Source organism: Plecotus auritus (assembly GCF_963455305.1).
Source record: "Plecotus auritus genome assembly, chromosome: 1".
Classification (NCBI taxonomy): Eukaryota; Metazoa; Chordata; class Mammalia; order Chiroptera; family Vespertilionidae; genus Plecotus; species Plecotus auritus.
This window is the reverse complement of record NC_137770.1, coordinates 200,802,704-200,825,689: the sequence shown is the minus strand read 5'-3', so window position 1 is coordinate 200,825,689 and position 22,986 is coordinate 200,802,704. Positions and strand designations below refer to the sequence as shown.

General features: G+C 40.6%; 1 protein-coding gene across 8 annotated transcripts in view; it reads right to left on the bottom strand.

Annotated features, from left to right (window-relative positions):
• ANKRD17 (ankyrin repeat domain 17) overlaps positions 1–22,986 on the bottom strand; it is a 169,894-nt gene that overhangs the window by 8,129 nt on the left and 138,779 nt on the right. For all 8 annotated transcript variants that reach the window (XM_080672443.1, XM_080672444.1, XM_080672447.1 and 5 more), the window contains 4 exons: positions 18,767–18,922; positions 16,706–16,855; positions 13,639–15,266; positions 5,001–5,198 (listed from right to left, as the gene is read on the bottom strand). In XM_080672443.1, the coding sequence (XP_080528569.1) occupies positions 5,001–5,198; positions 13,639–15,266; positions 16,706–16,855; positions 18,767–18,922 (2,132 nt within the window). The remainder of the gene's footprint in view (positions 1–5,000; positions 5,199–13,638; positions 15,267–16,705; positions 16,856–18,766; positions 18,923–22,986) is intronic.

Sequence of the window (22,986 nt, the reverse complement as noted above, 5' to 3'; positions counted from 1 at the left end):
GCGGGCCGGATCCGGCTGTTCTATCCGGTTCTCTTGCTCTCCCCTCTGCTCCTTTACTTTGACTTTATATTAGTTCACACAAACACTCCATCCATGCTTTTGTTCCGGCCCTCCGGTCCAGTTTAAGAACCCATTGTGGCCCTCGAGTCAAAAAGTTTGCCCACTCCTGGGCTAGCCAGCAATCAATGACTGACCTGGCCCGACTTAAACATATGAGCTGAACCAATCATGTTTTTCATTCAGGAAGATGCAGTTAATAAACAGAGAAAAACTGGTTAATGATGAACTGAATCTTTGAAAACCACACACAAGATTAGATTGTTAAAAAGCCTAGGTATAAAGAGAGTAAACAAAGGAGACTCACAAGAAAAAGACCTCGAGTAAGAGACCATAAATCCTCTAAAGAGGGAGATGGAGAGAATAGCTGTCCCAAACCCTTGATGGTTCTGACAATGTCCCTGCATAGCCTTATCTTTTTTGTTGTTATTGTTAATCCCCTCCCCAGGATGTTTTTCCATTGATTTTTAGAGAGTGGAAGGGAGGGAGAGAGAGACAGAGAGAAACATCAATGTGAGAGAGGCACATCCATTGGCTGCCTCCCGCAAGCGCCCTAACCTGGGCCAGGGATCTAGCCTGCAACCAAGGTGCACGTCCTTAACAGAAATCGAACCTGGGACCCTTCAGAATGAGGGCTAACACTATCCACTGAGCCAAACCGACTAGGGACCTGTATAGCCTTAAAGTAAACACCATTTTCCTTGAGATTCCTTGGGTAGATCTATATTCCTTCCCATGAAAAGAGCCTAATTTATAATTTCTTTGATTAGAAAAGAGCAAAATCTAATTCAGACCCATGTTATTTTAAAATATGCCAGCTTATATATTGGAGAAAAAACAGGTTTTCGAAGTTTTGTGGGGCCTTATACAATCTTGGGAACCTTTTTCAGAAAAACAATACAAAATTAAGTACAAGACCTTGGCAGGACCCATTGCAAATGAGGTACTCCGAAGCTTAAGCTTCACTGGCTTCATGGTAAATCCACTTTAGCTTTGAAATGACGACAGAGTTCTGAATTCAAATCGAAAGAGCAATAAGACTTACAAATTGAAAAAGTGCTCCTGCAGGAAAATTACACTGGTTTTCTTCACTCAGTGTTTACTAAACTATAGTAGATCATGCGATGAATGTGGTTGGTCATGACTAGCATAAAAATTTTTAAACGTTAAAGAAAACAGAATAGAAAATACCAATGTGAAACATACAAGAATAAGTTTTGTAAATATATTATTTCAACTATATACAACATGTACATGCATAGTGAATGTAAAATTAGTTTCTTCCTTTCAAAATTGTAATGCTTTTTTATTGCTTTTTGATCTGACATTTTTATAAGACTGAACGTCAAAATGGCCCATTGACTAATTTGCCAAGGACTGAAACTCAGACCAGAGCCAGTGATTAGTAATCAATGCACGAACTGGCTGAGTGTTGGTAGGATAGACTTTAGCAGTGTGAGTGAGATAAGGACTCAGGTGACCTCTGCCCATCCGGGGTGCAGAGACTATTAGACATCACCAATCTGTTGTGGGGCCTCAAGAAGGGGTTCTTTTCATGTGAACCAACTGCCTAAAGAAGAGTGAGACAAAACTAAATAGTCATTAAAAAGCAACAATACTTAGATTTATATTAGGTAAGGAAAGTGAAAATTAGTTAAAAATTGAGTATCAGAGATAAAAGTGCGAGGGTCTTGCCTGAATCAATCATTCTAAAAGTTGCAAAATGATGACTATAAATTCCTTGTACATTTATGAGTCGTTATTATATTCTAAGGAATAGTGTTCCCTTCTCCTGCACTTTAAAATTTTATGTATAATCATTATGGACTCATGGATTGCTTTAGCCAATGAGCTGCCATTATTCATTTTGGTGGTCAAATTGTCCTGAATTTGGCCAGTGGGACCCCTTTAAGCTGTCTCTTGTCTCCTTCTGACATGTCCCTGTGATTCTGAGCATTCAATTACTCTCTGACATGATAAGACTTTGTTACATTATAAAGCTCTCCTTATACTTCCTATGCCCTAGGTATTTCTCCAAGAAGCTCTAGCCTTTTTCAGTGGAAACTATTATTTAACAGAAAGATCTGGACACTAAGTATGATCACTGCTGCTGTTGATTCATTGCTTTCAGTAGACAGAGCTAGGGGAAAAAATGACAATTTTATATGATTCCATCCAATACATATGTAACTGAAAAATCATGAATTCACATTGATCCTTTGATTCCATATGGTTTTGCTTGCCTTACTCCATTTCCACACTTCTGTCTTCTCACAGTGAGAACCTTAGATCACATTTTCATCAGTGTATTTATTCATTTCTCAATCCTACATTATATCTCATGTAGTTTTAGAACTGCATATCCATAATATTACTATAAAAACAACTGTCCTAAGTAGAATTGAAGATCTGTCTGTTGAAATCCATTTGTCTTTTGAATGAAGGTTCCATTATTTTCTTCTTATACTGGTACATTATTTTCATACTTCTTACATTATTTCTGGCATGTTTCTATCACAATCACTTTGAATGCTTTCTTAAACCATTCTCATTTAGTGACATCTGTGCAAGGATAATCAATATTCTTTATTTGTTACAGTCCTCATTATTTGACAAACACAAAAAAACTATACAGCATGTAAATTAACAATTCCATGCTTTAAGTGGCAATGCACGTTTTAAATTTTTTATTGACTGATTTTAGAGAGAGAGGAAAGGGAGGGACAGAGAGAAAGAAGAAGGAAGGGAAGGAGAGAAAAGGGAGAAAGAGACAGAGATAGTGAGAGAGAGAGAGACAGAAATATCAATTTGTTGTTCCACTTATTTATGCATTCATTGGTTAATTCTTTTTTTTTTTTAATATATTTTATTGATTTTTTACAGAGAGGAAGGGAGAGGGATAGAGAGTTAGAAACATCGATGAGAGAGAAACATCGATCAGCTGCCTCCTGCACACCTCCTACTGGGGATGTGCCCGCAACCCAGGTACATGCCCTTGACTGGAATCGAACCTGGGACCTTTCAGTCTGCAGGCTGATGCTCTATCCACTGAGCCAAACTGGTTAGGGCATTGGTTAATTCTTATATGTGCCCTGACCAGGTATTGAACCCTCAAACCTTGGCATGTTAGGACGATGCTCTAACTAACTGAGGAACCCAGGCAGGGCCAGCAATGTACTTTGAAATGCTCTTAAATATTTAATACTTTAAAATATGTTTTTATCCAGTTTAGAGAGTGAGGAAGGGAGAGGGAGAGATAGAAACATTGATGAAAGAGAAACATCAACATCAATCAGCTGCCTCCTGTATGCCCCCCTACTGGGGACTGAGCCTGCAATCTGGCCAAGGGCCCTGATTGGGAACAAACCTGTAAGACCTCGTGGTGCATGGGTTGATGCTCAGTGAACCACACCAGCTGGGCTAATTTTTTTTTTTTTTTTAATTCTATTAACAGGCTTTCTTACCTGGGTTCTAACACTCAGGAGAAATTCATAGTTTAAAAAATTTTCTTACTATAATTTCCTCAAGGAGAAAGTAATTTGATGTCTTTATTCTCACCTACAGAAAATTAAAAACCACAAACACAAAAACCCAATAACCTTACTACAGAATTCTGTTAATATGACTTGAATTCCCTATTTATGACAGATCTTCCTTAGTTTGAAAATCTAACTATTGCCACCAAATTCTGATTAGTTAAAAATACACATGTGATAATGTGAAATCAGTTGGGCTGTTAAGTACAGTAAATGAGATTTAAAGGTGGACAAAAAGCATATGATGTTTATACTTAAAAAACCAATTTTTTAAAAATCCTCACCCAAGGATATTTTTGTTATTGATTTTAGAGAGAGAGGAAGGGAGAGGAAGAGAGAAACATCTATTGGTTGCCTCCCATCAGGGATGGAACCTGCAACCTAGGTATGTGCCCTAACTGGAAATGAACCCACAACCCTTCGGTGCAAGGGACAATGCTCTAACCCAGTGGTCGGCAAACTGTGGCTCAGGAGCCACATGCAGCTCTTTGGCCCCTTGAGTGTGGCTCTTCCAAAAAATACCACGTGCTACTTTGCGATTGAAACTTCGTGGCCCATGCGCAGAAGTCGGTTTTCGGCTCTCAAAAGAAATTTCAATCGTTGTACTGTTGATATTTGGCTCTGTTGACTAATGAGTTTGCCGACCACTGCCTAACCAACTGAGACATACAGCCCAGGGCGTTATTTATACTTTTAAGGTTAGAAATCTTGGTAGCTGTATCCTCAAATAAAACTGAAAGTTAAGGTAAATCAATAGGTGGTACAGTAAGATATATTTTTCCCCCTCAGATCCCTCTTATAAACGTCAATAAAATATTCTAGGTTTGATATAACTAAGGTTGATTTCAGTAATTTAAAAACTTGGAAATTCTTCCTCCCATAGATGAATACAAATTACATTTTTTAAATATCCTCACCTGAGGATATGTTTATTGATTTTAGAGGGAGAGGAAGGAAGGGAGAGAGAAACATTGATTGGTTGCCTCCTGTATGTGCCCCACCTGGGATCAAACCTGCAACCTTTCGGTGTATAGGACCAACTGAGTCACCCATTCAGGGCCCAATTACATTTTTATAGTATTAAAATTATGATAAGGTTTAAAAGTTAAAAATTCTGAACTTTAAAAATTTAAATCCTTTTGTTTTTAAGAAAACATATATGTTGCCCTGGCCAGTGTGGCTCAGTTGATTGAGCATTGTCCCATGAACTAAGAGGTCGCTGGTTTGATTCCTGGTCAGGGCTTGATCCCCAGTAAGGGGGCATGCAGAAGGCAGCTGATAAGTGTTTCTCTCATTGATGTTTCTCCCTTCTCCTCTCTCTAGAGACAAAAAAAAAAAGAAAAAAAAAAAAAGGAACAAACATATCCACAAACGTCTTCTTAGGAAATTACAGTGTATATTACTCACCATTTGATGCTGATGAACCTGGGGTCAACAAACTAAGTGGGGAAAAATGTTGTCTATTAAAGTTAGCAGCTGCGGGTGTTCCTCCAAGGGGTGCCCCAGGTCCATACATCTGACCTCCTGAAAGGTTTGAGGCAAAATTTCCCAAATGTGTAGAAGAAGGTGTTACAGAACCATATGGCGAGTCCATATTGACAATACCTATAATGCAGAAGATAATCATAATTTATAAGTTATCCCACCCCAGAAAAAACAATTAGAAAAACTTGAAATTCCAAGAACCCCCCTAAATATATTTAAAAAATTTTTAAATATATTTTTCATTGATTTCAGAGAGGAAGGGAAAGTGAGAGAGAGATAGAAACATCAATGATGAGAATCATCGATCGGCTGCCTCTTGTACACCCACCCACTGGGGATCGAGCCCGCAACCCAGGCATGTGCCCCTGACCAGAATCAAACCCGGGACCCTTCAGTCTGCAGGCTGATGCTCTATCCACTAAGCCAGGGGTGGGCAAACTTTTTGACTCGAGGGCCACAATGGGTTCTTAAACTGGACCGGAGGGCCGGAACAAAAGCATGGATGGAGTGTTTGTGTGAACTAATATAAATTCAAAGTAAAGGAGCAGAGGGGAGAGCAAGAGAACCCTCCGCTCTTTCGGCTCCGCGGGCCGGATAGAACAGCCGAACAGGCCGGATCCGGCCCGCGGGCTGTAGTTTGCCCACGGCTGCGACTAAGCCAAACCAGCTAGGGCTAAAAAAAAATTGTAGATGAAAAAGTCTCCTGGCTTACTTCTTTGTCCATTGACCACCATTTTCCCCTTTATTTCATAAACATAATTACAAATATAATTATCAAGAAAAATATAATTCTAATAGTTGATATTTTATTATTTATTATAAAATACATGCACATTTAATATCAACACTGGAATTTAAATAAGTTAATGGCCAAAGAGTTACATAAAATTTTATCTTTAAAAAACTTAGGGGAAAGCCCTGGCTGTTGTGGCTCAGTTGCTTGGGCATCGTCCCATCCACTGAAAGGTTGCTGGTTCAATTTCAAGTCAGGGCACATGCCTGGATAGCAGGCTGGATGCCTGTTGGGAAGCATGCAGGAAGCGGCCGATGATGCTCACACTGATGTTTCTCTGTCTCCCTTGCCCTTCCTCTCTCTCTAAAAATCATAAAAAATATTTAAGAAAATAAAACAAAACTTAGGGGGGAGGAAGGAGTGAAGAGGCAAAACAGAAGATTTTTAAGACATGGAGAATACTTTGTTTGATACTATAGTTGTAGATTCTGATCATTAAACGTGTTCAAATCCACAGGAATACACATCAGTCACTAACAGTGAATCCTAATGTAAGCTAAGGACTTTGATAAGGATGTGTTGATGAAGGTTCATCAATTGTAACAATGTTCCACTCTAGTGGGGAAAGCTGATGGGAGAGGCTATGCCTTTGTTGAGACGGGTATACAGAAAATCTGTACTTTTCTCTCAATTTTACTGTGAACCTAAAAGTACTATAAAAATTTAATAAACTCTTAACAAGAAAACTACAGAGGAAAAAGAAAAAACTGTAGCTATACTTCTGCAACAGAGAAATCTGATGGTTAGCTCCTTAACTAAGTGGCCATACTTTCCATAGCCAATAGGGGAACAATGTCATCGAGTGCCTCCTGATGTAAGGCAGTCAAAACACCACCTCTCTGATGTTCCTGCTAGAAATGTTTGACTTTAATGTAATCATGTATTGAAGAAACAGTGAATCTGAAATGTGGGACATTTTTTAGGGCAATTGGGCTCTTCAAAGGATTCAACGTCAAGAAGAACAAAGGAAAGTAGTAAGATGTTTTAGATGGGGGAGAGTAAAGAGATATAGCAGGCCACAACCACGATGCCGAAACGAAAGAAGAATCAGCTGCAGCCACTGCTGTCGCAGCCCCAGGTGCCCAAGCGGGAAGAGACTGGGGACAAAGATAATGCGAGTCCTATGGGAAGACCCTCCCGACATGGCCAATGGAAAGCCTGATGACCCCAAATCTGCCCCAAACTGGAATCCACCCACATGTCCAACATTAGTAGAATGGATAAGTTATTGCATGTGCATGCAATGAATGGGATACTACACTGCAATACAAATGAGCAAACTCCTGCTACAGGAAACCTGGATGAATCTCACATGATGTTCAGTGAAAGGAGCCAGAAACAAAAGAATGCAGATTCTTTTCACAGAGGTCCCCCCAGATCAAGGGGATTGATGATTCCACCACTGGTGAGTCTCTCACCTCCTCCCCGGGACAGAGGCCCAGTTTGGGGAGGCTTAGGCCTCAGGTCTGGCCCATATGGTGTGGTTGGTGGGAGGTCAATGCTGAGCCCCCTTTTACTGGGCCAGACCATGGTAGTCTTTCACAAAGAACAGAGACATCCTTAAAGGCTCACAAGCTGGTCACTTGTCAAGATTATCTGCCCCCTCCCCCACCCTAAGGATGAACCCCAGGATATAGAAGACAAATCTGACGGCCACTGTTGATATGAGGACCTCTGTGCCTTCTGCCACCCAGGCCTCAACAGATCTCCTCTGGGAGACTGTGCCTTCCCAGCTGAGCAGGAGGGAGCCCTCTGTGATCTAGTAGCCATATATTTCCCTGTGGCCCTGTGACAGCTACTATGACAGTTACCATCCTTAGTCGGTAACTCCCACCCCTGTCCATCACATCCCCCATATGGGGTCCAGGGTTTCATCAGTGGGCTGAGGTGTGCACTATTTCTGCTGATCCAGCCTCCAGGACCCCATCTTTGCTCCCTCAACTGCCTCCTGGGTCCTCTTTCCCCTTGCCAACAGACTGCTGAGCAGGAAACCTATTTGGTGCTGTTTCTTGTGCATCTATCCACCCAGACCCCAGTACTGCCCTCGATTCCTGAGCCCTGGAGCAGTTTCCTACTATTCCCTTCTTCTGGATGCTTGTTTTAAGTCCTTTGTATGTGATAACCCCTGCTCCCAATGTTGGCAGCTGCTCTGTGACACTCCCCAAGTTGTCTGACCTGGGGTCAAGTTTGGATGACTGGGACAGAGTCACTTCCTGAAAGGCCACTCTCCCTGCTTTTGGGTTTCGTAGTTTTGCCGTCAGTAGCATGGCCGACACTGCTGTGGTCTGTGATCGTTGTGCTTGGTAAATGTGCAGTGTCTGTGGCATTTCTGTGGCTTCCCCACACTAGAGCATTTCTGCCCAAAATGAGTGAGGCTCTTGGTGCCCTCGAGGCTCTCCCCACCTCCCAACATGGGAGAATTGGGAAACTTTCCACGAGACTTCCTCCCTGGCCTCCCCATTCTTCCGGTGTCGCTTTTTCTGGGTTTGACACAGGCCATTAGATGTACTCTAAAGCCTCTGGTGGGCCTACCCTATTCCCTCTATAGCCCATTTTCCTTATACTATGTCATTGTGAAGACACCAGCCCTTTCATTTGAATTTTGTGGATCTCCACCTGGCCTATCTTCGGGTAGAAGTTGGACAGTCCTGACACGCTCTCCCAACCTCTGTCCCTGGGTCACTGCCACTGGTTGTTTTCTGTAAAAACAGTGTGAGCAGGCTCAGTCTTGAACTGGCCCTGAGGAAATGGGTCAGGAGTTGTGTGGGCAAGAGGGAGGGATGAGACCCACTGGAGATCTGAAAATGAAATTTTTTCTTTTTAACAATTTTTATGTTAATAATAAATGCAGTGGGGGGAAAAAGAAAAGAAAAAAGACCTAACAGCCAAAGGCAATGTGTGAACCTTGATTTGATCTTGGATCAAAAGGAAAGCAACCCCCCCGCACCCTTCCACAAACACATAGGCATAAAGAATATATCTGGGATGAAAGTAATGCATATTTGGTGCTATTACTGAATTAATGTTAATTTTCATGGTTGTAATAATTGTGGAATAGAGCTATAAAGGCAAACATGCCTGATTTAACTTGAATCTAATGAATTATCTTCTGACGGACTCTCAAGTTAAACTTCAATACTAATTTTGACTCTTCTCCACTGTACACCCCCCCTAAATCTTGCCTCCCTTATAGAGCTTACTATATCTTTCACAAAATAATAATTTAATTCCTTTTTCTCTAAATCTTAATTTTACTCTTTCTCAACATATCACCTAGATTTTCATATTTTGAAAGGTCAAGTATTATAAATTCCAATTATTAAAAATTAAATATAAAAACATTTCCAATACATTAGTATATTATGATCTTTCCAAATCAAATTATAGATTCTATTGTTTTAGTACAAGATAAATTATTTTTGAAAGCACACATAAATATTTCAGTGAACCCCCAGCAAAGAAGTATTTACTGATGTAAATGTCCATTACACTATAGTCACGTTATAGAAATAGGTAAAAATAACAATCATTTCCCATTAAATTTAGAATTTTTTTTGTTAGAGAATGTCATCCTATATAATAAAAGGCTAATATGCAAATCAACCAAACGGCGGAATGACCAGTCGCTATGATGTGCACTGACTACCAGGGGGCAGATGCTCAACGCAGGAGCTGCCCCCTGGTGGTCAGTGCGCTCACTCAGCCAGAAGCCCTGAGCCGAGCTCATGGCTGGCGAGCACAATGGCAGTGCCGGGAGCCTCTTCTGCCTCCTCGGCAGCGCTAATGATATCCAACTGTCGGCTTAGGCCCACTCCCCATGGAGAGTGGGCCGAAGCCGTCAGTCGGGAGCGGGCCTAAGCCAGCAGTCGGACATCCCCCAAGGGCTCCTGGACTGTGAGAAGGCACAGGCTGGGCTGAGGCCCCCCCCACCCCACCAAGTGCATGAATTTCGTGCACCGGGCCTCTAGTGTCTTTAATAACACAGATCAGGTTAGCAACCTTTCAGTAAAGGGCTAAATAGTATTTATAGGCTGTCATTAGAGCAGAAAAGCAGCTATAGCCATCATAATAATAAAGAGCTAAGATGCTAATGGTCGGGACGCCGTAATGTGTAACGACTAATCACAGGAGGCTGTCTGCGCGTGCGTGGTGGGGCATTGCTCCGGAGACGGGGCGGAAGCGGGGAGGCACCTGGAGGAGGAGGGACCATCCCGTGGCGGGGAGGGCGGGGGTGAGAGCCCATAGAGCCCTCACCAGTCCTTTGCCACCCACCGCTCGCACTCAGAGCGCCCTGCCACCCACCTGCCAGGGGAAGGAGCGCAGGAGGCGGAAGGTTTCCATGCTCTCCTCCAGCACTATGATGGGGCGGAGCCGCCGTGTTACTCCAGAGATGGGGCGGAAGAGGGGAGGCGCCTGGAGAAGGCGGAACCGGCCCGAGGCAACTCGAGGGACTGAGGGAGGGGCTTGAAGCGGCCAGAGAAGGCCAGAGGGGTCGGGGGCTGGACCAGGTGTGCTAGAGCTCTGCATGGAGAGGTTCAGGTGTCAAGGCAGGGTGGTGGGTGGGTGAGGGGGCTGCGTGATTTCATGCACTGGGCTCCTAGTATTAAATAAATGGGCATGGCTGATTTCAACAAAGCTTTGTGAAGACTAAAATTCGAATTTCTTATTTTTTGTGTTACTAATATTATTCTTTAAACGTTTTTTGTTTGTTTTTTAATTTTTTATATATTTTATTGATTTTTTACAGAGAGGAAGGGAGAGGGAGAGTTAGAAACATCGATGAGAGAGAAACATCAATCAGCTGCTTCCTGCACAACCCCTACTGGGGATGTGCCCACAGCCAAGGTACATGCCCTTGACCTGAATCAAACCTGGGACCCTTGAGTCTTCAGACCAACGCTTTATCCACTGAGCCAAACCAGTTAGGGCTAAAAGTTTTTTTAAAAATACACTTAAAAAATCTTATATATTATATTTCAGTTTAAAAAAATTTACAACTGTAATAAAACAGGTAGCACCCTAGCCAGTTTGGCTCAGTGGATAGAGCACCAGCCTGCGGACTGAAGGGTCCCAGGTTGGATTCTGGCCAAGGGTACATGCCCGGTTTGTGGGCTCGATCCCCAATAAGGGGCGTGCAGGAGGCAGCCAATCAATGATTCTCTCTCATTATTGATGTTTCTATCTCTCTTCCTCTCCCTTCCTCTCTGAAATCAATAAAGAAATATATATATATATATTTTAAAAGAATGTGATTCTTAAAAAGTAAAAAATAAAAACAGGTAGCCAGCCATACTTGGCCCATGGACCATAGTTTATCTATCACTGGCATGGATCCTCTTAAATTGCTTGAAATTTTCATATTAAAACATAGTTCTAAATGCAATTTGGTATTATGGATTAAACACTACAACAGAGAAAGGATATCATTGAAAAAAACTGATAAAATCTGAACAAAGCTTGCAGTTTAATTATATTATTTTTTAGTTTTAATAAATGTACCATTAGTTCCATAGATATTTAGCATTAGGGAAAGCTGCGGTAGTTACAGAAGAACTCTTCTATAAATATAAAATTATTTCAAAGTAAATAGTTAAGAAAATAATCACTCACAAATATATTCTATAAATATCAGCACTTTCTAACAGAAGTTTCTATGATAATGTTATGTGTTCGATATCTGTACACATGTACAGATATCGAACACATAGTCCAATATTTTAGCCACTAGAGATATGTGCTTATAAAGCATTGAAATATGGCCAACTGACAGCCACTAAGGAAAACAGTATGGAGGATCCTCAAAAAGACTGAAAACAGAACTACCATACAGATCCAGCAATTCCATTTCTGGGAATATATCCAAAGGAAACAAACAAACAAAAAAACTAACTCAAAAAGATATCTACAATCCCATATTCATAGCAGTATTCATAACAGCGAAGATATGGGAAAAACCTAAGTGTCCATTTGGCAGATAAATGAATAAACAGGTTGTGACATTTATACTTATATATACACAAGAGGCCCAGTGCACGGCATTTGTGCATGGGGGGTTGGGGGGGGGGGCAGAGAGAAGGAGGGGTCCCTCAGCCTGGCCTGCACCCTCTAACAGTCCAGGACCCCTTGGGGGATGTCCGCCTGGCAGAGATCCCCCAAGGGGTCTTTAGCGCTGCCTTGGAGGCAGGAGAAGCTCCCATCACCACCGCTGTGCTTGCCAGCCGTGAGCCCGGCTTCTGGCTGAGCGGTGCTCCCACTGTGGGAGTGCACTGATCACCAGGGGGCAGCTTCTGCATTGAGCAACTGTCCCCTGGTGATCAGTGCACATCATAGCGACCGATCGTTCAGCTGTTTGGTCGATTTGCATATTAGCCTTTTATTATATAGGATACACACACACACATACACACACACACACACACACACACATATATGAATCTTATTCAGCCATAAAAAAGAAAATCCTGCCATTTTTGACTACATGGGTGGACGTTGAGGGAATTACACTAAGTGAAATAAATAACTCAGAGAAAGACCAATACTGTGAATCCACTTATATGTGGAATTTTAAAATAAACAAACTTTAGAAAAAGAGATCAAATTTCGGAGTAGGATAATGGTAGAAGGTGGTCAAAGGTACGAACCTGTAGTATAAGATAAGTCCTAGGAATGTAATGTACAGCATGATGACTACACTTAACATTGGCATATAAATATATATATATATATATAGTTATTAAGAGAAAGTAAATCCTAAGAGCTCTCAACACAAAAAAACCTAATTTTTTTGCTTTTTCTTTTTATTATACCTATCTACACTAATAAAAAAGAAATATGCAAATTGACCATACCTCTGCGACGCACACCAGCCAATCAGGAGTGAGTATGCAAATTAACCCAACATAGATGGTGGGTTAATTTGCATACACAGGCACAAAGCGAAGACTGAAGACTGAATAGGCTTGGCTTCTCCGCTGCACCTGGAGTGGAGAAGCCAAGCCTCACTGAGGCCGGAGTGGAGAAGCCTAGCCTCGAGGCTTGACTTCTCTGCTGCAGCCGGAGCGAAGGCCTGGGTCCCGGGGTGCTGCAGGAAAACCGATGCTGGCAGCCAGGGGAAGGAAGGCCTATTGCACGAAATCTTCGTGCAACGGGCCTCTAGTATGAAATGATGTATACTAACTAACAACAGCAGTAATGAATTCACAATATATGTAAGTCAAACCATTATGCTGTACAGCTTAAACTTATACAGTAATGTATGTCAATTATACTTAAATGAAAATGGAAAAACAAATTAAAATAAAAAGAAATATGATCAGCTTGACTACCATCTTCAATTTTATTTAACTTTAAATAGTACATGTGGTTAGAAGCAACCCTATTACACTATGTACCTGTATATTTTTCTCATTATTTTTAAAAAAGACAATCAAATGAAATCAAATATTAAAATTCTTTTGTTAATTATATTTTATTTGAATTAAAATACAATTTGAAATAAAATATAATTAACAAAATGGTATTACCTTATTAAATTAAAACATAAGAGACTTTTTTTACATTGAGAGAAAAATATACCTGATAAATTTATGGGAAATTCAAAGTAAAATCCACTGTACTTCTAAAAAGATTAAAACATTTGAGTTTAAAAAATACAGCAATTTCTGTCTATCTGGCCCTGTCAGAGTAAAAATATTAGAAAATGGCTATGAGTTTTCACATCAGTTGTGTAAATGAGCAGCTGCGGAGTATCAGAAAATACAAACTTACCTGAGGGACTTGGAGCAGGTCTCTGCAATGGTGGTCTAAAACCTGGAGCTTTGGAAGTATCAGACTGATGTAAAGGATCTGAATTTGGCAAATATGAGGATTTTCCTGATAGCATAGATTCTGGTGTTGACTGAGATGAAACAACAGATCCTCCCCAGAAGGCATGAGCAGAAGTAGGGCTGTTTTCAAACAATGTGCTAAAGGGCCCAAATGGTAAGGATGCACTGAAATTGGGAGCAATAGGCTTATTTGCTGGATGTACTGAATTTTGACAAGCACTTTGTGTACTTAAGGTCGAAGGTAGCTGAACAGAAGAGGGAACACTGTGAGGTCTTTTAATGTGATTGACACTGAGGACTGCAACAGATGAATTTTGAACTGGAGCTGGATTCTTATGAGGGGCAGTTGTGCCATGAGAGGGTGGTCTAATAGCAGGGGTTTCCATTTTAGGAGCAGGCTGGGAGCATCCCATTTGCGTCTGAGGCATAGGGTAAGTCACTGGGGCAGTAGAAGGCACTGCCACCGGAGCAGAACTTGTTGCTAAAGGAGGAACAGTCATTCTAACCTCCGGAGGAGGAACCTGAGACTGCTGAAGAGGTGGTCTTGGCTCCTGAGAAACAGATCCTGGAGGTTGTTGCTGAACAGAATGAACTGATGAACTCCCAGAACTGCTGCTGTTTGAAGGTCTACTATTTACTGTTTCTACTACTGGAGGACTACCTGCTTCCTGTTCAGAGGAAGATGCCCCTTTATTTGGAGATGCTGTTCCACAATCCAAAGGGCTATTTCTAGAAACCCCTCCTGGCTGAGCTGGTGGTGATGGGGAGGATGGGGATGATACTGGGTAGTGTTCTTTGGCAGTAGGCATGGGATATGTGGCATTTGTGGGTGCAGTGCTGTTGTTGCTTGCTGTGGTTGTTACTGTTGTGGTGGTGGCATTGGATGTCTTCACAACTGTGACAAAAAGCTGCCTTCTGACGGAAGGTGAACTTGGACTGCCATTTGTAGATGTACCAGGCACCGTTGAAGCTGATGAACTGGTTGTAGTTGTTGGACTTGAAGTTAAAGAACCTGCTGAATTCACCTGAGAACCACTGCTATTCTGATTGCTATGGCGAGGCACCATGTGAGGCTTAGGTGAGTTAGTAGCTCTGGCAGGGCTCAAAGGCCTGACAGGAAAAGGACCCCAAGTGGATTGAGCTGGTGGAAAAGTACCTCCAAAGTGGGTCATGGGCAACCTTGGTGGACGGATCTGCTGGAAAGTCTGAGCAGCAAGCAAAGCGTGTGCAAACTGTGGAGGAGGATATGCTAATGGAAGAGAAACTGGAAAACCAGGCCTCACATTATTCACGGGATTCTTAATGGTTTTGTGAGTAGATGCAGAAGAAATTGCAGGCACAGTGAGTGCTGTGGCAGTTTGAGATGTTGATGACAGAGCTACAGTCGTCATTTTAATTCCCATTAAGGAACTGTTAGCAGCAGTGGTGGTAGGTGCTGAGGACCCTATTTTGGAATTTGCTGAGCTTTTCAAACGATTCTTTGGAATAAGTTCATCAATTTCTTTGTCTGGATCCTTGATCAGAGCATTGATCAACTGAGTTGCTTGTCTTGTTGATTCAGTGCCACCCCTGTAGGTTGACAAAAAAAATTAGGTCTATATTTAAATACGTAAAGCCTAATTTCATTAGCATGTGTGTATATACATACATACAGAGAACAATAGACAATTCTTGAGGTATTCTGCAAATAAAGCCATACACTGTTCTGACAAGACACTATATTTTTCAAAGGCATAGTGATTTATTTTCTAGAAATTCCACTTACTATTGTTTCCTTAGATTAAAAAATAATTTTCTTACGATAAAACACATTAATTAGAAAAACCACTGTATTTAAATAAACATATTTAACCTATAATGTTTCTGTAAGTTAAACAGTTGATTGATACTAAAAGCAAAGTAAACAAGGAAAATAATACAACTGAGCAAGGAAACAGTATTTTATTTTAAATCCTGGTACTTAAGGAAACTCCATCTATGACATATTTATTGATGGTTTCTCTAGTAGAACAATTACTATAATTCCTCTGGAATGATGTCTCAAAATGAGAGGAATCCTGATAATACAAACAATGGTAATAAGGTCAAACCCTAAGTGTTGGTTCTTCAGGAAAATATTTGATAGCAAAACCCCTAAAGGGGCCTAGCTGGCGTGGCTCAGTGGTTGAGTGTCAACCTATGACCCAGGAGATCACAGTTCATGTCCCAGTCAGGGCACATGCCTGGGTTGCAGGCTCAGTGTGGGCCGTGCAAGAGGCAGCGCTCAATGTTCTCTCTCATCATTGATGTTTCTATCTCTCTCTCCCTCTACCTTCTTCTCTGAAATAAATAAAAATGTTAAAAAAAAAAACCAAAAAAAAACAAAACCTAAAGGGTAAATTACTTATAAAGGGTTTCTGCTTCCCTCTGCTCTAGATAAGGCAGGTTGTGACCACCGACCTATTCCAGGAGAGAGAAAGCAAGATAGGAGAGGAGAATAAACACAAGGTAAGCTATAAAACTCACAGTTCTCCTATTATTGTGAAGGGCACCAAACTTATGATTCCTTAGACTATCATCTTTATTTTAAGGGTATTCAGGTACACACATATTCAATTCAAGACAAATATCTACTTCAAGTTTAAATCTATTATGAGCTCATATTCTAAGGACACAATCTCAGAATAACAAAGCTCAAATGGTAACTTAAAAGAAAGATAAAAACCTACTGCTTAAAATGTGTTAAGAATTCCTTTTTAAAAGTCTCAAAATAAATTTTAAGAACGTCATATGAACAGTTTATGTAAGGAAAAAAATAATCTAAACTTTTGCCACACACAAGAAATATGTCTTTAAAGCCCTTTGAAATACTTCATGTGAAAAAAATTATAAAGATTATCTTCTAAAATTCCAATTTTTAAAAAGTATGCTATTAAATGCAAAATTCCATTGAAAACTCAAATGCTTGTATTTCATTAATCTATAGTGCAATAAAACACAAAGGAAGAAAACAAGAGACAAAATTTTGCCTTATAGTTATTATCCGGTCTCCCGTCTTGTCTTTCTGCTTATCAATATCTATGTGTGCACCCGTGAACTCCCGAATAGCATTAATATTACAGCCTCCTCTTCCAATCACTCTGGATATCACCGTTGATGGAACAGATACTTTCTTGGACCTGTTTAAAAGTTGCAAAGATAAATTAAAATAAATCATTAGTTTCAGTAGTTGTCATTAAAATAAGAGAGAGTACTACTAAAATATGTTTTTGAAAATACAGAATAGATTTTTGTTGAAAAAGCATTTCCTACCTATTCTCACTCTAGGTGATAAAAGGCAACTAGTAATTACAGGTAAAGGAGGGGAGGGGAGGGGATTGGAGGGAAGAGGAAAGGAGGGAAGGGGAGAAAGAGATAAAATATCATGACAAAAGATTGTTTTGTTGATTTTCATCCTTCATAAATATGTGTAAAGTACATACTATGTAGACATGTGCTAATGCAAATAAAATAGCAAATAAGAGAGACATGGGTTTCTGCCCATATGTATATTGACTATGTAGACACCAAGTTAGAGCTATAATACGATGCCATGAGTGATTTAATAAGATATACTAAATAAACAGTGGTTAGACGCAGGGGTCCTCAAACTACGGCCCGCGGGCCACATGCGGTCCGCCGAGGACGTTTATCCGGCCCGCCGGGTGCCGTTGCCTGTCCTGCTTAGCAGGCGACTCATCCCGGGCCCGCAGTGCGCATAGGAATTTGTTCATAGTTTTTTTTTAAACTATAGTCCGGCCCTCCAACAGTCTGAGGGACAGTGAACTGGCCCCCTGTTTAAAAAGTTTGAGGACCCCTGGTAGAGCATCTAATCCAGCCCAAGGAGTTAAGAATGGTTTCTTGCGGGCACATTTGGGTGATTGTTTCACATTCTTTTTTTTTATTCTCTAATATACAACTGAAAGGATGACATTAAAAATTTGTTTCCCTGCATTCTTCTGGAGGCATTAAAATTATCCAGACACAGAGACTCACTAAAAGAATGTCAGTAGTATGAGAAAAAGAAGAGCCCACTGAGGTTTCAAAAAAAGCAAAACAGCCCGGCTGACATGGCTCAGTGACTGAGCGTCAACCTATGAACCAGGAGGTCACATTTCGATTCCCAGATTAGGCAAATGCCCGGGTTGCGGGTTCGATCCCCATGTAGGGCGCGTGCAGGAGGCAGCCAATCCATGACTTCCTGATGTTTCTATCTCTCTCTTTCTCCCTTCCTCTCTCGAAAATGAAAACGTATTTAGAAGAAGTTATATTTTAAAAAGGTAAGATATTATCCCTGCCCTTTTATATACATAACTAAATTACTTGACAATTCCCTCTTCCCTAAAGTGAATAATGAGTCAGTGATTATTATTTTGAAATGCTAGGAATGTCTTTGTAATCACAATATAAAATGCACATGGAAAAACTGAATTACCTTATTTTCGTAGAGAGTACTCGGATGTTGTGATTTCAATGACTACAATAGTGTATGTGAATAAGTTAATGTGTATGTGTGAGACAAAGACAGTGATAAAGCAAGCTGTTGCTTCAAATAATCAAAAGTTTAATTTTTTTTTGATGGAATTTCTAGGGAGTTCTTTAACATAGGTTATCAAAGATTTAAAATCCTTTCTGGGTGTGTAGTAAAGTTTAAAACCAATATTTACTCATTCTTCAAATACTTACAAGCATGCTTTAGACATTACCTGGGCTCTCAGATTACAAATCTGAACAAAACACAATCTATCTATCACTTTAAAGAACTTAAATTAGTTCTCTACCAAATATCACTACCTATAAGGATTAAGCAGATAACAGTCATCTTTTTATGTAAAAAGCTCCCAATTCTTAATAATATTAACATACTGTTGTGTGTTTTTATCATCTAAAATATGATGTAGATTGTCTCTGTTAGCTAGATTCAGCCTTGGGCCACCCGTCTGCAACCTTTGAAATACTGGAATTTAATTGTAAGGTAATAATCCATATTTCAATTTGAAATAGAGCATATTTAAAAACTGAGAAAAACAATCAAGTAAACAGTAACTCACCTTCTTACAACTTCTTTCCATCCTTCTTCCCTCTTTTGTCCTCGCTTAGGACTTGCTACGGTTAACTTCCCATTTGGAGAAGAAAGGGGAGATGGACCCGATTTTGTGCAAGTGGACAGAGAATTACTGGTCACTTCAGTGACAGTCTCTGACAATCTTTAACAAAGAAAGGAAAATTACATTAAATACAGAGCAGATGTAGAAATTTTAAATGATAAAGGCAATCATTTACATCATTTTATTGTTTTATTTATTTATTTTAACATATTTTTATTGATTTCAGAGAGGAAGGGAGAGGAAAAGAGAGATAGTCATCAATGATGAGAAAGAATCATTGATCAGTTGCCTCCTGCATGCCTCCTACTGGGGATCAAGCCAACAACCCAAGCATGTGCCCTGACCAGGGATCAAACTGTGAGTTCCAGGTTCATAGGTTGATGCTCAAACCACTGAACAATACCCTCTGGACAACTGTTTTATTTATTTTTAGAATGAACATGGTACTCAAATAAGAAATTTACTTTTCATTTTTCAATACTTAGCATAAAATGAAAATATTTTATAAGATCGTTTCTAGAAAATAACTATATGCCAACATATTGGACAATCTGGAAGAAATAGATAAAATTCCTAGAAATATACAATCTTCTAAAACTGGATCAAGAAGAGTCAGAGCATCTGAATAGACAGATTACAACTAATGAAATTGAAGCAGTAATTTAAAAAAAAAAAAAAAAAAAAAGGAGAAACCAAGATGGTGGCATAGGTAAACACCTAAACTGCTGCCTAGCAAAACAATTTCAAAACTACAACTAAAAGACAAAACGGACATCATCCAGAACCACAGGAAGGCTGGCTGAGTGGAAATTCTACAACTAGAAGGAAAGAGAAAAGCACAATGAGACTCAGAGGAGCTGCAGAAGGCAGAGGTACTGAGACGCACGTGCGGAGAGGACTGACAACTGAGTGCGTGGCTGGCTTTCTCAAGCGGGAGGGAGACAAAAGTTCCCGACTGCGCTGAACTCCAGTTCTGGGCGAGTCTCTGGGGACCCAGACTCATACGGAGTGAAACTGGACTGTCAGGAAAGAGAAAAGCACACTGAGACTCAGAGGAACTGCGGAAGGCAGAGGTACCGAGGCGCACGAGCGGAGAGGGCAGGCAACTGAGTACATGGCTGACTTTCTCAAGCGGGAGGGAGACAAAAGCTCCTGACAGCGCTGAACTCCAGTTCCGGGCAAGACTCTGGGGACCCAGACTCATTCGGGGAGAAACTGAACTGTCTCCCGCTTCAGCAGGCGGAACTTGAGGGCAGCTTTCTCTCAGAGGTGCTTGGAGCAATTACCACAGGACACTGAGACACAGGGGTCTATTAGGGCAGGGCTGATGGGAAACCAGTGTTGTCTGCTCCACCCTGAGACGCCGCCCCATCCAAGCTGAGCACAGAGGCTTTTGCAAGTCTTGTCTCATAAGGGTGTCTCCAGCACAGAAGTTCTCCCAGCATAGACACAGCTGATCCTCACAGCCAATTGGCCTGGAGGTCAATACCTCCCAGTGGTACCAACAACAATCAAGGCTTAACCACAACAAGACTGTGCACACAGCCCACAAAGGGGTGCACCAAGAGTGTCCATCTCAGGTAACTGGGGAGGTTGAGCCACTGGGCCCTATAGGACACCTAGCACACAAAGCCACTGTATCAACTCAGGGAAGCAGCCAAAATGCGGAGACAAAGAAACAGATCACAAATGAAAGAAATGGAGGAAAGCAAACGACTGGATATAGAGTTCAAAACCACTGTTACTAGGTTTTTCAAGAATTTTCTAGAAAAGGCTGATAAATTTAGCGAGACCCTCGAGGATATGAAAAAGGACCAACTAGAACAGGGGTGAGCAAACTTTTTGACTCGAGGGTCACAATGGGTTCTTAAACTGGACCGGAGGGCTGGAACAAAAGCATGGATGGAGTGTTTGTGTGAACTAATATAAATTCAAAGTAAACATCATTACATAAAAGGGTACGGTCTTTTTTTTTTATTATTTCAATAGTTTTATTCATTTCAAACATTTTAACAAGAAGAATGTAAACACTAATAATTATAATTTGAAACTTCAAAAAATGGAGGAATCATAGCACAATAACATACTTTATATTGAAGATGGCAAAGGCAAAATAAAATTGCCTAACAAAGGAAAGGTACAAAAGCCTTTCAAATTAAACTTAAATGTAATAAAATAATTTAAAACTAAAACAAATAGAAAAGAACAAAGTGTGTAAACAGTAAATTAAACATTTTCTTTAGTGCAACTTCCAACTTATGCCCGGGACGTAGATGTAGATGGCAATGTAGACTGGGTTGAAAGGTTTTTCATCTTTAAAACATCAACTTCAGTGGGAACAGTGTTGTTGGTCTCCTTTTAAGCTAATGCTCTGATACTGTGCTCTCCAGGGACGTGTCTCCCTACATCACCACGATAACGTGTCTACGCATTCCCAGGGTGATGTCGGGGGGCGCGTCCGTGGGCATTACAAGGAGCCTCTGGAAGATTGAGAGGTTGTTCCTTCTACTGAATGGGCAGATATAAATCCGTCCACTCAGAAGAAGGAGCTGCGGCCGTGTTTCCCGACGTTGCCATGTTAACACTGCTGCTGGTGAAGGAGCGGAGGGGAGAGCAAAAGAACCCTCTGCTCTTTCGGCTCCGCGGGCTGGATAGAACAGCCGAATGAGCCGGATCCGGCCCGCGGGCTGTAGTTTGCCCATGGCTGAACTAGAAATTAAGCATACACTGACTGAAATAAAAAATATTATACAGAGATCTAACAGCAGACTAGAGGATCGCTAGAATCAAGTCAAAGATTTGAAATACAAAGAAGCAAAAAACACTCAACCGGAAAAGCAAAAAGAAAAAGGAATCCAAAAATATGTAGATAGTGTAAGGAGCCTCTGGGACAACTTCAAGCGTACCAACATCCGAATTATGGGGGTGCCAGAAGAAGAGAGAGAACAAGATACTGAAAACCTATTTGAAGAAATAATGACAGAAAACTTTCCCCACCTGGTGAAAGAAATAGACTTCCAACTCCAGGAAGCGCAGAGAACCCCAAACAAAAAAAATCCAATGAGGACCACACCAAGACACATCATAATTAAAATGCCAAGAGCAAAAGACAGAGAATATTAAAAGCAGCAAGAGAAAAATAGTTAGTTACCTACAAGGGAGTACCCATACGACTGTCAGCTGATTTCTCAACAGAAACTATTCAGGCCAGATGGGAGTGGCAAGAAATATTCAGTGATGAATAGCAAGAACCTACAATCAAGATTACTCTACCCAGCAAAGCTATCATTCAGAACTGAAGGTCAGATAAAGAGCTTCACAGATAAGAAAAAGCTAAAGGAGTTCATCACCGCCAAACCAGTATTATATGAAATGCTGAAAGGTATTCTTTAAGAAGAGGAAGAAGAAAAAGGTAAAGATAAAAATTATGAACAACAAATACATATCTATCAACAAGTGAATCTAAAAATCAAGTAAATAAAAAATCTGAGGAACAGAATAAATTGGTGAATATAATAGAATCAGGGGCATAGAAAGGGAGTGGACTGACAATTCTCGGGGAAAAAGGGATGTGGGGGGTGCAGGAAGAGACTGGACAAAAAATCGTACACCTATGGATGAGGACAGTGGGGGAGGGGGGTAAGGGCAAAAGGTGGGGTGGGAACTGGGTGGAGGGGAGCTATGGGGGAAAAAGAGGAACAATTGTAATAATCTGAACAATAAAGATTTATTAAATTAAAAAAAATTAAAAAAAAAACCTCTCAATAAACAAAACTCCTGGACCAGATGGCTTCACAGATGAATTTTACCAAATATTCAAAGAACTAACACCTATCCTTCTCAAACTATTAAAAAAATTCAAGAGGATGGAAAAGTCCCACGCTCATTTTATGAGGCCAGCATTATCCTAATTTCAAAACCAGATAAAACCATTACAAAGAAAGAAAATTATAGGCCAATATTCCTGATGAATTTAGATGCTAAAATCCTCAACACAATATTAGCAAACTTGATCCAGTAACGCATGAAAAAGACCATACACCATGACCAGGTGGGATTTGTTCTGGAGATGCAAGGTTGATAAAATATCAGTAAATCAGTAAATGGGATACACCACTTAAACAAAATGAAAGATAAAAACCACATGATCATATCATTAGACA